The sequence below is a fragment of the Corvus brachyrhynchos genome, unplaced genomic scaffold (assembly GCF_000691975.1).
Source record: "Corvus brachyrhynchos isolate BGI_N302 unplaced genomic scaffold, ASM69197v1 scaffold106, whole genome shotgun sequence".
Taxonomy (NCBI): domain Eukaryota; kingdom Metazoa; phylum Chordata; class Aves; order Passeriformes; family Corvidae; genus Corvus; species Corvus brachyrhynchos.
Window position 1 is genome coordinate 2,143,631 of NW_008238834.1, and position 14,634 is coordinate 2,158,264.

General features: G+C 44.2%; 1 protein-coding gene across 2 annotated transcripts in view; it reads right to left on the reverse strand.

The window, feature by feature from the left end:
• Positions 1 to 343: 343 nt before the first annotated feature.
• The window catches only part of CABLES1 (Cdk5 and Abl enzyme substrate 1), a 70,039-nt gene continuing 55,748 nt past the window's right edge, over positions 344 to 14,634 (reverse strand). For both annotated transcript variants that reach the window (XM_017738289.1, XM_008636811.2), the window contains 3 exons: positions 6,125 to 6,231; positions 5,025 to 5,232; positions 344 to 3,447 (listed from right to left, as the gene is read on the reverse strand). In XM_017738289.1, the coding sequence (XP_017593778.1) occupies positions 3,307 to 3,447; positions 5,025 to 5,232; positions 6,125 to 6,231 (456 nt within the window). In that variant the 3' untranslated portion in view covers positions 344 to 3,306. The remainder of the gene's footprint in view (positions 3,448 to 5,024; positions 5,233 to 6,124; positions 6,232 to 14,634) is intronic.

A 14,634-nucleotide genomic window follows, 5' to 3' on the forward strand; every position in this document is an offset into this window, starting at 1 on the left:
TGGGACTCAGAGAACCTGCTTCTGGCAGTTTCAGGTGCTGCCAAAAAGAAGGGCTTAAAATCCCAAGAATCTCAAAACAGTGGTCTGGGAAGGTTATGATCTTGAGCGGAGGGAAGATGTTTGAAGTGAGGGCTCTGCAGGGAGCTGAACGCCAGGAGATGGCCAGGGTCCTCTGGCAATCCCACCACCGGCTTATTAATATGCAGCTCTATGTCCCAGAGGGAGACAAAACCAAACCCCTTTTCACATACAGATGAGAGACAGAACAATTTTACATACTGTCACTGGTGGAAAAGAGTCCGTGTTTTTCAATTTTTTTACAACTTTTATTTATTTTTTTTAGAAAAGGAATAAACTCTGCATGGTAGAGTATACGGTATATAATTTCAAAACAGAACAAGTTATATGGAATGGATTATTTTCCCAAACTATTTAAAGCTGAACCTAAAATCATTTGTAAATCAACACTCATTGCCATGTAAGACAAAGGAAAACAATCAACATGTTTTTTGTTTGGTACAGATTTTCTCTACCTCTTCAGCCTGAATTTTCCCAGGGTTGGGCAGAAAAGGGGGACAGATCCTGCCCATTGTCCTAATCATAATTGTACTGACCAAGCTTTGTGCTCTGAGATCTAGCAACATATGGCTTTATATATGTTCCTAAGTGAACAGTGCAACATCATCACCACCTTAAGTGTTTATTCCACATTCAAACTGTAACTGAACATCACTCTGAACCCCTTTTCTGCCCCCAAAACAACAGCGATAACAACGAAAAGCAGAAAGTCTCCAGCAATCAGATTTCATCCCAGAAATCTGTGTAAACTGTAGGTCAGGGTTGGGTAGCAGCACAGAAGACGAAAGATGTGACAGCATGACTCAACAGCGTCTCTAAAGACTACTGTAAGACTGTCATTCTTTAGTCTGCATCTTGCAATCACAATTTGCTTTTTCCCTGCAATGCTATAAAGCAATATAAGAAAAAAATCAGACTCAAAAGCAAAAGGTAGAAGCCTACACAGAAAGGTAAAGCTTCTGCTCAGCCTTGAGTGGTCACTATTAGAAACAGATCTCTGCAATCAGAAACAAATGTTGAACGTATATACACAATTTGGGTGGAAAGGGATATGACCAAGGGTGGAAGCCCTCCTAGCTGACCCACAAACTGTTTTGGATCGTAGGTCTACACTACGCCCACTGCCTTTTGGTCTGAATAAACCAGCAGGCTCTAGGTGTGCTCCAGGCTCTTGGCTCCACCGTTCCTCGGCTGTGAGGGGGCCAGGAGAAGGAGAAGGAGGAGGAAGGAGTAAGAGTTCTGTCAAGGGCCCCCCTCCCCTCACTTTGCAGCTGGCTGAGTGACGCAAGGGTTGCAGTGACATAGTATGTTACACTGGGAAGGTTTAAGTGCACACTTTTCTCTTTACTCCCTCCTCCCCAATCCTGCTGGAATGTATCTATATCAGTAATCAGGTAAGTATTAATAATAACTGTAAGCTAGCATAGTCACCCTCCCCCTTAGAATGGGGGGAGAGCAATAGCATCAAACAAATTCCCATTTGTCCCGACATGTAACCTTTCCAGATCCTGTATAGCAATCGTATGCAGGCTTTTTTCATACTAGAATTTAAAGGAGTCAAAGCTGGTAAAGAAACTGGATGTTTCCTGGCCTAACTGAAGGAAATAATAAAACTGATTAAAGCAAGAGCGAAAGAAAGTAAGCATTAGTGTGTCTGCATCCTCTGATATGTCCCACTTCTCTATGTTCTGCTCACAAGCCCTTTCCATACTCTGAGCAAGCACTCCCAAACTTAGAGAGGTAAGGCTTCAGCTGAAATCTCACAGTTGAGACTATTATTTATTTTGTAATTACCACAAATGTAATAACTTGACTTTAGCGGATCCATGTGGGGCACGTTGAGGGCAAGGCATGTTAAGTGAACCAGCACAAGAGAAGATTGGACAGGGGTGGAATCTCACGTGATAACAGCAGTTGAACAATGTCCATCAGCACGGCATTAGCTTAGTGTGGATATAGCATCAGGAGCTTGGATAAAGCCTTTAAGCTTTCTGGGTGTCCAGTCAGAACCAGGGAAGCTGCAAGATATTTTACTGTAAAACTCCAGTACTGCAATGTCTAAAGGAACTGAATCTCAATGGGCACAGATTTTAGGTTTTGCACAGTCAATCCTAATTAAAACCCTAAAACTATAATGGCTGATGCCCCTGCTGTTGGAGCCTGAAGACACCCGTTATACTGCTGAGCCCTACTCTTTTTTTTCTTAATAAAACACTGTTTTAAGATAGAGCACAATAAATGTGCTTATTACGCACTCTAACATAGAGCACAGAAATACAACACTACAGAGTGCAAGTCTAACCATCTCCACAGTGGGAAAAGTGCGAAGGTTAAAAATATGCATGTGGCTTAACACAAGATATTTTTAAAAAACATGACATGGAAATCTTATACTAATGCTTTCATCTTTACCACAAACATGACTGAAAACTTAAGGTCAGTTGCTGATCCTTCTCTCGCAGTAGTAGTAGTGTAATCCTTTTAAAGGTACAATGTTGGAAAGATCAGAGAATAAAAAAACCCAAGTGTCCAAAAATGATCCCATTTACCACTTTTCCAGTAGTTATGTTTTTCAAGAAGTAAACGTGTAAGGTCACCTTGATCTTCACCATCAGTAACTGATACACTTGGAAACAGCTAAGCCAACCACCTGGACTAAGATCAGTTCAGTGTCGCACACGCACACACACACGGATACACACACAAATACCCCACAGGAAAAAGTGCACTTTCAATTGCTGATACAAAAATAGATTGGCACATTCGTTTTGACACAGTGAAGATATCTTCTTTAAAAGCTTTTTCACTTTAAGAAGTCCTCTTGGAATTTGCAGCAGGTCTGTAGAAAAAGCGCTACGAGAATGCACTCAGTGGGCTTCCAGGGTTTGTGTGACGGAGAGAGGGGTGGTCATGGAGGCTGCCCTTCTATTTTCTGCCTACTTTTATAGCTGTAGTCCCTACAGGTAGGGTCAGTTGCCACCCAGTTTCAGCACATGAACTATTTACCAACAGCTTAGTATTCACCTGCTTTGAGAAAGTAATGATACATAAATCCATCAAAGCCGAGAGTCGATGCAGTGTTTCCTGTATGTAGCCAGAAAAACTGGTTTTGGGGGGAGAGAGAGCGCAAAGTGTTAGGAGTCTGATTTTGCATTTCCAGTAGTTACTGTGGCTCGGGAGAGCCAAGCGGGAACAGTCAGGAGCCCCTTCCCCGCAGGGCAGCCAGCGCTAGGAGTTCTGCACCAAGCGTCTGTAGTGTGGCATCACTTCGTGCTCGGGAAGGTGGAGAGCAAACTCCAAGGCCACCAGCACCGGGAACTCGAAGGCGATCAGCTCTCGCCTGTTCAGCCGGAACTTCTCTTCCAGTTTCTGCAACCACAGCCGAGGGGCAAAAAACAAATTAAAAAAAAAAGGAATGAGGGTTTGCCTTTCTAGTGCTTTCCACAAATGACATTACTCAAAACACGCGTGCTGCTGTCATTGAACTTCTGTCCTGATCAACTTGCACAGCCTTAGGTTTAGAAAATCAGAGCTGTGTGAACTGGATGTACCGGATCCTTACTGTGAAGATGAACTCATAAAGCTCAGCCAGCCATGCTATTTCTGACACGTTCGTCATTTCACTCATTCCACTGCCAGCAGATACATCCCACCGATCACAGTGATTACCACTGCAACAACAGGAAATTCCTGGCTTCATGCAAACATCAAAATCACTTGTGTAATGGAAGACACGCATCTTGTAATTGTCCATAAATTTCCTGCACCACTTGAAATCACTAGTTTTCCTCTCAGCATTAGACTGTGCTACAACACCCTACCGGGGAAATGATTTTTGCCACAATTTGATCTTAATACCTCAGAGGCAGAAGGTGTCATCTGCAGTAACCACAAAAACAGTGAGTAATAGAAACTGCTATCCTCACAGGGGATGAGATGGGTTTTATAGTCGGTTTTGTGCTGTAATGTACTAAACCTCCCACATGCTCTGCTGTTTTCACTGGATTTGGATGCTACAAGTAGGCAACCAGTTGCTCAGGGATATTTCCCCCCTCATCCTCTTCTTAGGATCTCCCTGGCTTGTTACTTCTCTGCCCACTGGGTACTGCAAAGTTCAATGTGTCTTAGGGATGGACCGATGTTTCAAGATAGCAAGAGAGGCCAGATCTTCCAATTCCCACTTGGCCGATTTTTTTTGTGGTTATTCAGAGGGCTTTCTAACAAACTGACTGCCAACCCAGCTCTGTGACTGTGGGAGGAGGGCATGAGGCCCATCCTGCCCCCCATCCATGATCCCATGTTTATTCCACGGAGTGAGCTGGTTGTAGCCACATACCCAGATACCGACCTAACCTTCTGCAGCATTAAATCAGATTGGTACCTCGGTGCTTGCAGGGGATTATCTCCTAACACTCCCCCATGTTACCTCTTCCATATGGAGCGGCTGGAGGACCAAACCCCTTACTCAACAAAAAACATCCAGAGTGAGGTGTTCTAATGGGAACACCTCCTTAGGTTTTCTTGCCTAAACACTGAACTTGATAAAAGAAATCCAAATGTCTATTGGACTCCATTTGAAATTAGTACCTATATTTAATTCTCAAAGGAGAATCCTTACTGGAACTCTTGACAACATAATTAAAAGAAAATTAGTTTCCTGAGGGTTCACCTTTTGCCTTGTATTGACAGAATGATGGTCAGATACATCTCAAACCTCTCAGTATCTGACACCAGGGCCTTCTATCCCATCAAAAAAGCTTCCCATGCCTCTGGAGTAACACTGATCACTACTACTTCCACCACAGAAGTGTGTAACAAAAAAAGATATTTAGCTGGTTTTACTTCTGGAAGCCTGAAGGAGAGCATGTCCATTGACAAACAGGCTTGCACAGACCACACACTGGCACTTTATGTAGACGGAACACCGGAAACCTATGGATACGTACATCTATAAGATGCTTCACTTCATGTTTTCTGAGGTCACTGCCAATTTTGGCTGCTAAAAGAACACAAGCTCCAGCACAAAGCTTTCTATTCTGCTTGTTCAGCTTCCCCTTGAGAGCGAGCTTCTCAAAGTAGACAAAGGCCATGGCCACTGTGGGCTCTTCAAAACCACATTCTTCTTGAGCGAGCTTGCGCATTTCTCTCTTCAAGCTGAGTAAAGAGACCAGACAAGTATGCTGTGAGATGAGTTTTAAAGCATTTCTCATTTCACCCCAAGACCCATGCTTTCAGGGATTCCTGCTTTGTCAAATGGAAGGGAAAACATAATTTACTGGGCAGATATCTTTGTGCTGTTTTGGAGGCACATTTCAGAGCACATATTTATATCACCCTTCCCCCTCACTGCCCCCAACAGACAGTTGTGTCAAGCTATAAAAGCAACCAAAAAGGCTCTGACATTTTTAGCAACAATATTTCATCAGAGGTCCTGTGCTGCATACCGTTTGTTTAGAAACAACGTTTTGATTTCTGGTGCTCTGTATGCAGCTTTTGCTGCTGGTTATGGTTGGTCAAATCCAAACTGACAGTTCTGTCCATGTACTGCAGCACTCTCTGGTTACAGAGCAGTGTGGCTCAGTGTCCTTCTGGCCACTAGGGTCAAATGAAATTATCATTACTTCAGTGGAGCAATATGTCTAGCCTGCTACACTGGAAACAGAGATGGAATATTACAACTTTGCTGTGAAGCCAACTCTTTTTTTGCTTCTGGCCAAGGCACAAAAGTCAGCACTTCTCTTTCCTCAGTCTCTTTTTAAGCTAATTGCCAAGAGCTTAGAGACTCTGTTGTGTTGTTTTTCTGGGTATTCTAATATAGTGCATGCCCAGCTCTCATCCTCATGCCGTTAGACGCTGTGTTTGACACCTGACCAGTGTGTGTTTGCACATTCCTCTATCCTGTTTGCTCATCCCAGTAATCAAAGCAATCATCTGACTTACTCTGCACCTCTGCTGGTCACTGCTCCTGGAAGATCAACCAGTGCTGTGTCACTGACATGTGAGACAGCTGCATCACATCGCAGCCTTATTGAGCTTTGCAACGTACCTTCTTATTTTACTCAGGGTTAGCTTGATGTGAGGGAACTTCTCCTTAAAGGTCTCATTCATGTCCTTCTTGAGATCAGATGGCTTCACGTAGTCTATGACCGTGGTCTGTAACACATGTCAGGAGAGAATTACTCTCTTAGTTTGTAACGCAGAAGATCACTCGATTCCCAGAAGTAGGGAATGCCAAACAAGTGCCAGTCAGTCCCAATGCTTTCAGCAGACAGGAAAATTAAGTCTGAAATAAGGCATCTATTTATTTGTGACTGACAAAGCAAGTGACCTGTTCAGCGCAAGCTTTGAACAATACATACCTCATTAGCATCCTCCAAGTATTGTTAAGAGTGAGTTTAAGCTATATGTGGCTGGATGAAACCTACCTGAGAAGTCTTGTAAAACAAAAAAAAAAAATCGTCACAATAACTGATATGATGACCAGATTTTTGGGCATACCTCCATGTGGTTCTGAGACACATTTGTGAGTTTCTCTCAAAGTGATTCTTCAAAGAAACCACTGGTACAAACTCTTGACTGCTGCAGCACACATTTATGATAAGGTAAGTAATTAGCTTATATGGCAGGTCACCCAGTAGAGTGGAAGGCAGTTATGCTGTGCTAAGTTAGGCAGTAAGCGGACAGAAGAGTCAGGACAACATTCAAAGTGCACGGTCTTTTTCCTTTGAGCTTCCCGTTCCTTTTTGTTACAACCTAAGGAATCTCCCCAGGTTGCAGAGGGTTCTCCTGGCCAACACAGCACCTTCATCTGTGGGTGCCCCGCACTTCTCTCATTCCCTCAGTCTTTGTTCAGGTAGCACTTTGCCCAAATACTCTGTCACCACTCACCTGGCCAAAATCTACCAGCACAAACCAGCCTTTATCTTGGAAATGTGTCAATTCTCTTCCATGCTTTGGCAGAAGTGGACAGAAGTGGAGAAGAGCCCAGGCTTGGGCACCTGAGGGACAGCCTAGTCCCCAGGCATCCAGCTCCCTGCCAGCGTCAAGCATGTAAGAGAGCAGCAGTGCATTCTCCCGGCTTGTAAAATAATACTTCCCTTCTAATTTCTGGTTTTGATTAATTTGTATTATGGCAAAGGGCTGTTAACACCAAAAAACAGGAGGTGGAAAGAGGCATGCAGAACCCTTGCTGCATGTTAAGCGTTTATAGAAGGTGGAGCTCTGCTGTAACATATCCTCATGGGAATCAAAATCAGCCAAAAAGACTGACTGCATATGCTTTCAGGCTTTTTTTCAATCAAAATAATATATGGAAGGGCTTGGGAATACAAAGTGCAATGGCTCTAGAGAGAAAGCAGACAATTCCCTTTATCCAGTCATGTTGTTCTCTGTTTCCAAAATAAGCATGAAGGAGAGTAAAACACACCTAACTTTTCCTGCACTTTATTTAGGAGATACGGTACTGAATTACTAGGAATTATAGGAATTTAAAACAGAGCAGAGCATGTGTTTCCCCTGCATAGTGCCCAGCAGTATTTGAGGCAAACACACTGTAAATAGAGAGGAAAACCAAGGTTTTGCCATGGGGTGTTGTTATGGTCATGCACATGTTTTAAAACATGGGCCATTCTGCAGCATCAACACCCTTCAGCCACACCTGCTGCCCTGCATGTGCATGGATGAATCTGACTGCAGGTTCAGGCACACAGTGCAGTGCCCCTGAGGTTAAAAATTCATAAGCTGCCTTGATGCTGAAGCAGGCAAAGTGCTGCCACACCTGAAGAAAAGGAAGAGAGGAAAAGACAGGGAGGAGAAGCCTTGCCCTACCCGGGATAGGTGGGAAAGCCTTCAATGGAATGTGTGGGCCTGCCTGGTTTTAACCCTGCTGAGTTTGGAAGGATGTATGCATGCACTGTGCAGCCCTTCACTGCAGCCAGCCTCTCACATGCTTTGTCTCACCTGGCACGGCTCAGCCCTCTAAAGAAGAAGAATTAAGCTCTTAACAACTACTCCTTTCCTTTCTTTCCCTGGAATGTTGCAGCCTGCCTGCCTACTCCTTGGTAGTGTTGCCAAACGATCATCAGCAAGCTGGGTGCTGCTGATGTACAGATATGCTGGGAGTTTTATGTGTTAAGAGGCTTCCTCTCAGTACTGCTACAAGAGGACACTAAAACAAGCCACCTCTAATTTAGACCACTGCTGTCTGCTGCTCGGGGTACAGAAACATGGGTCCATGCTGCTCTTGCTTACAGAGTCAAGAGACACAAAGCACATACCTCCTACTAAATGTAAAGATGATTTTAGTTACTACCAGAATTTTTTGGTTGTCTTGGGTAATCCTAGATATAGTGAGCTCAGTGTTACTGTACAAAGCTACCTGAAACCTTATTTCATATTTAACTACAAACCTAACTGCCCACTGTTTGTTCTTCATTACCACAGAGCTCTTAGTTTTATCTTAATTAACTTGCCTTGAGCTCTCTCCAGGTTATCTTCTTCCCCTGCTTGTGTGCACAACAGAAACCACTTCCCAAGAGAAGGGGAACAGCAGCGGTGGGAGGCCCTGTCCATCCTCCAGCCTGAGCTGAAGGGCTGCACAGAAGTTGTGCCAGACAGCGAGTTTCAGCTGTTTTCACCTCTAACAAGTGAGTATCAGGGTGACCCCAGCTCTGGGGGCCACTGTGCAGAGGGGGAGCGAGTCCTGGGCTCTGCCAGACAGCAGCAGCAGCCCCCTGGGATGCACCTTTCCCCACAGCTGCTCTGCAGGCACCGACTTGTTTTACCTGGGACTCCTCCAGCCTGTGGGAGCTTTGCCAGAATTCAGCTAAATTCTTTTTGGAAGGAGAAAAGCTCTTTTTAAAAATTTCATTTAAAGCAAAGCACTCAGAGGCTTGAGACTAAGCAGGCAGCTTAAAACTGAGAACAGTAAAGAGGTATGGTTATTTTTAAACACAGAGATTTGTCAATTTTGTCCTGTTGATAAGAATCTCCCCCTCTCCAACTCTGAATACTGTTGCTTCCTGCGAGACAACAGTCTCTACGATATAAATCACAATAATGAAATCCAGATGAAAGCTGGTGTGTGCTGGTTTTGATTCATGTAACAGGATAACGGCAGCATGTTTGAACACACTGGCTCTAAGGCAGCTGTCTCATCTTGTCAGTGCCATGCTGGAGAGCTCAGCTAACTGCCCTTATTCTCAAGAAAAGGATTTGTGAAAGTTTTTTTTTGTTCCTTGATTTTTTTTTCCTTCGTAGCTGCTGTAGAAGCCAGACTTTGAGCAATGGGATGCTGCTTGTCCAGCTGGTACCTACAGAAATGCATCCTGTGCATGCAGGACCCTGCCCATCCGAGAGGCAGGCAGAAAAAAACCCTAAAGAATATCTGTTGAGAGGTAATTTAAAATCAATGCTGAATTAGCATCTGTTGAGTGATCAATCAGTTACCCTTTCAGATGGTTTCTGACCAGGCACCTGAGTACCCCTCCTGCTGGGGCACAGCACTCATGACACTACAAAGAAATCTTGGTCCCCAACCCTGATCCTGCCCAGGGCATCTCATGCACCCTGTAGACAGCTTGGCACTGAGCAGCAACCCTCACTACTGCCCCTGCACACGAGTAAAGGAGCAGAGGATAGCTCTGGGGTGGTTCAGCAACCCACAAGAACCAGCTGGGATCTGACAGGGGAAGGCTTGGACACAACGCCATCCTTCTTGGCCTGCTCCCTGCTCAGCGTTTACACTGCTCTTCTGTTTCAGGCCGCCTCATTGCACTTGAATTGCCTGCATGTCCCAAATGAAGCTGCCATGTGAAGAAAAATACACATCTGTTTGTCCAGGATAATTCTGGTATTGCCTGTGTCAGAGCTCTGATCAATACTGATGCTCCAAATTTTATGAAGGGTTTGCAAATATTTCCCTAAAAGGAGAACAGCTTTTCTCTATCTCCAAACATGCTTTCTTTTACATAATATTATTCCCTACCAGCCAGGCACTCTGTACTCCCAGAGCTGTCAGACACATGAAAAAGGCACTGGGAACTACTAAACTGTCTCTCATACTCTAATCTCCAATGTTTTTAACTTCTGTCATCCAGAACCGTCTGTCTTGTTTCTCACAGCTTATTTGCACGGAACACATTTCAGTTCAGCATTCAGCAATACTCCTTCGTGGGCTCTGTTACGTTCTCTGTATACAAATCTGTGTATGTATATTTTAGTTTGGCCATGGAAGGCACAAGACAAATGAAAGCCTTGATATATGGTAGCTGACAGATGCCTGGACAGTGTGATGAATGCTTCAGCCCAAGTCTCTACTCTGCACACTTTTTGCGTGGCTGGCAGTTTTGAACTTGGAGCTCAGCTCGTGTGTTACTCACAAGCATTTTCAAGCAGCTGCTTTCTCATAGGAAAGCTGTATATATAGTTTCATAAATATGGGAGGAGAGAGGATTCCTGAAATGGTTGGAAAGACTGACAGGAATGAAATATTGTTGAAAATAAATCCTACTTTGGCATGCCACCAGTAAAAGATGATCCAGCCTTGGATGCCTCTATCTCTTAGCTTAAGAAGGATAAAATCAGAATAAAATAGGTGAATAAAATGAAAGATATATGATAGGCTCTCTTCAGCTGTTGTTACTGTGTACCCCTGACAAATCTACTCCACAGAGAGCAGATGGAAGACTGATACCTGAAACAGACTTTCAGTAGGTCACTGATAAGTTCTCAGCCACACAAGAAGTGAAAAGAAGTCAATGACTCTGCATTCTCTGACTAATGCATCCCATAAGTGACCAGCTATGTACCTATCAACTGCCAGTAACCTAATTCATATACTTATGGCTTATGATGGATATATATGGGAATTCCTGTTAGTGAAGAGACTTTAAACTGTGACGGAAAATGGGAGTGATTCCGAATTATAGTTAAAATTCTAAAAAAGGAAAAGATAGACTAAAATAAGATGTTTCTGTTTTTACGAAGTTATTAACATTCAAGGACCTTAAACTGAAAGATTTTGTATTTCACAAGGCAAATAGTCTCAAAACTGCCTCTTTGAAATTAAATACATGGAAGGACACCAGTTTATTTTATAATGTTAACACTCTGGAATTATTCTCAATTAATACAGTGTGTCATTGTTACAAAATAATTGTTTGTTGGAGTCTCAGCCAAACATAGCATCAAATGTATAGAGCACAGGGTTTAAATACTATTATCTACCACTGCAATCCTCTGCTCCCTGAGACTTTTGGGTACAATGTCAGCAGCTGATAAAAAAGCAGTCTGGAGATACTTAATATACAACTACGGAAGTGGCTCGAAGAACAGGGTGACAGCACTGAAGGACACTGGCTGTAGCGGAGTCTTCCTGACCTTGGTGCTCCTCATGAAAGACAGAATGGGGGAATGAGAGACCAAATGCATTATATCATCATGCAGGGCTTCTGTTAGACCAAAGGGCCAGGGCAGCAAGCAGTTCTAATTTGAAAATCACACTGGAGGACTAATATTAAATAATGCAGCCTGGCTGTGCTCGCTGCTACAGCGGTACCTGGCAAGTGCAGGCTGGCAGACAGGCTCTGTAACAGCTCTGCAGACTTTTGTGACATGCTTTTCTTATTAGTGCTGTGGAGATGTCAATTTATTTTTATATTATTAAACCAACACAGTGACATCGTAGTTCAGTACCCAAACCTAATTCCACGTGTATCCCTTGAGAACAGATGGATGGATATTACAGGGATGCAACTACAGGAGGGTCACTCAAAGTCAACGTGCTGCTGATCTGGGCTTTTCTTCTTTTGCTGTAAGTTTTGGCAGCACGCAGTGACCAGCTAACATGCTCCTGTGTTTCTGTGTTACCAGCAAAAGCAGGACTGCAGGATCACCTCAAGCCTGTTGTGAATGAGTTTTCTAGTTCAGCACAGAAGGCGTTCCTGCTGGAAAGAATGCAGAGAGACCAGGGGGCATTGATGAGTCCGCACGTATGCTAGTCAACATGGGATTCGAGGAAAGAAATTAATGCTCAGTCGGGTAGATAAAGTTCCTGTTCTAGAGAGATTTAAGAATCTGCACGAATTCCTGTTTCAGCAGTATCAGCCAGGAAGACATCTGTTAAGCATGACATGATGTTTCCCTTCCCCCCCACCCCCCAGCAAGATTTTTTTCTACCTCTTACTGTTTATATTGCAGCAGAGATTGCAGACTCTCCTACAAAGACAACACAAAATGAAATAATTTCTCCAGGGCTGACCAGAGTTTAAATATAACTAATACAATTAATTGAAGCTGTAGAGTTTGTGTTGGGAAAGTATTGAAGAATACTTTCAAAATTGTCCTATGACAGGCAATTTGTGGGTATTACTTTTAGAAACGGGACAGGAAAGTGTATGCTCTTTTAAGCCTGGGACTTCCCTACAGAAAAAAAAAAAAAAGACCAAACCAAAAGCACTTCTTCCCCACAGCTATCTTCAAGGAGGAAGTTCAGCTCCTCCTTGAAAACAGCTGAGGACTTGTAGCTAACACTCCTCACCAAGAGTCAGGGCTAATTCAGCTCAGTAAAATTAAAAGACTATAAAGTCAATGACAGTGATGATAAACTTGGGCTCCACAAAAATTGAGCACATAGAGTGCCAGTTGCATGTATTTCTGAGTAAACTCCAAGCCAGACCACACATTTTGTCTGTCTTATGCCTCAGGATAAAGCCTGCAGTGTTTACTGATGCAGCATTCACACAGACCTCAACAGAGCTTTCCCAGCAGAGAAATCCTGGCCTGCAAAGCACAAGCCAGACTCATGGGAGTAATATCAGTGCATGCAGCTCTATCCCGCAGGCAGTGCCGCAGCCCAGCATCCACTCCTCTTCCACACCTTCCCCCCATTAATTGCTCTGATATCCATAAGGAGGGGTGAGGGGAGTATCTACAAGCTTGCAGCTGTCAAGCATTAATGCTAAATCCTGGCCAAGTAACGAAACTTTAATTACAAGCTGCGGCTCTCCACGCACAACAAAATGCTGGGCGCTGACATCAGAGCCGCTCTCAGCTGCTCTGGCGCTTGCGAGAGGCAGCAATTACAGCCACGTTCCGCCCAGGACCAGCGGCTGCTCCCGGCCTCTGCGGTCATTTGGCAGAGGTCTGGCACTGCTGCAGTGGCTGTGCAGAGTCAGGAAAAGACCACAGTTCTCTCGCTGGCCCCCAGACTGCAATGTGCTTTAATTGTAGTGTGCACTGATTTTTATACTGGGGGAGGGGGGAGGAGAAGATGACTTGAAATCATCAGCCTATTATGCTCCTGCTCACACTGATGTGAACTGCAGAGAGAGGGAGAAGGAATGCAGTAGAGTCAGGAAAGTCTAAAACAAATGTGAGTAAAGTCTCCTGCATAGCCAGTATGGCCTTAGATTCACCAGCTGTATGCACAAGCCCTTGCCCAAACTGCAAAACCCTATTTAACCCACAAGCTCCCAGGACACTCCAGCACTACCTTTTTTCCCTTCTTCCAGCTGAAGGAAGCACCAGCACCTTGTCACATCTTTCAGCTGAGCACTGAAGAACAACCACCCGCCCCTCAGTTTCTTGCAAAGCCATGCAGCTCCTGCATGGCATCACAGCTATGCTGCTTTGGCTGCGGGCAGGCAAAACCCCAGCTGAGAGAGACCTTGGCACCTCCCTGTGATTCCCCTCAACAAAAGAAACAGAGCACTTAATGTCCTTCAATGCTTTCTTGGATTAGTACCTGCCTACAGAAAGGGAGACGGGCGTCCCACAGACCCTCAGACAGTGCTGAAAAGGTGATATCTGGAAGGCAAATTCAGGAAAAGACCCCTCAACTGTGAAATAAGACATTATTCCAGACACAGCAGTAATTAATCCCCAGAGAAAATTAAAAAGCAGGGAGATCCCTGTCGATGCAAATATATTCTAGATAAACACTGACACTGATTTTAACAATTGTCCTTGAAGTCCATTTTTCACCTTTAGGGCATCTAGTCATACCCCTGGCAGCTCCTTTTTTTCACAATAGAAGTACAAATACAAGACTTTGAAATGCTGTGGTTAACCAGCATGTGGAGAAGAATGGCACTGAACACCCACTCCTGGGTGGAGAACTCCCTTGCGGGATGCCATCCTGGCTGCCCCTGTTTGACTCATTTAACCATGTCCACGACAACATCAGGTTACAAAGGGATCAAAGATTTCAGGTGATCCATGGAGACCTGTACTGCCTGGCAGACACTCGCAGCCTGAGGAAGGTCAGAAACAGAGCCATGACTGCTAAAGCTATGTTCCCTTTGGATGTTGGCTAATAATGTCTTTCTCCTTGAGGGAAGATAGTTCCCTGTCCAGTAACCATATCAAAACCTGACAAATATTTTCCCACACAGATGTAGCTGCTATAAAAGGTTGCCACTTTGTGGGTTGGCAGCCAAAAAATAACTTGCCAACCCTTAAAGGAAAACTGGCAGCAAGTAAGCAGAGGACATTCTGGACTTCCCATTTGAAAAGCTAGCATAAATACAGCCTCAGAACTCAGTTAAGCCTCTGTGT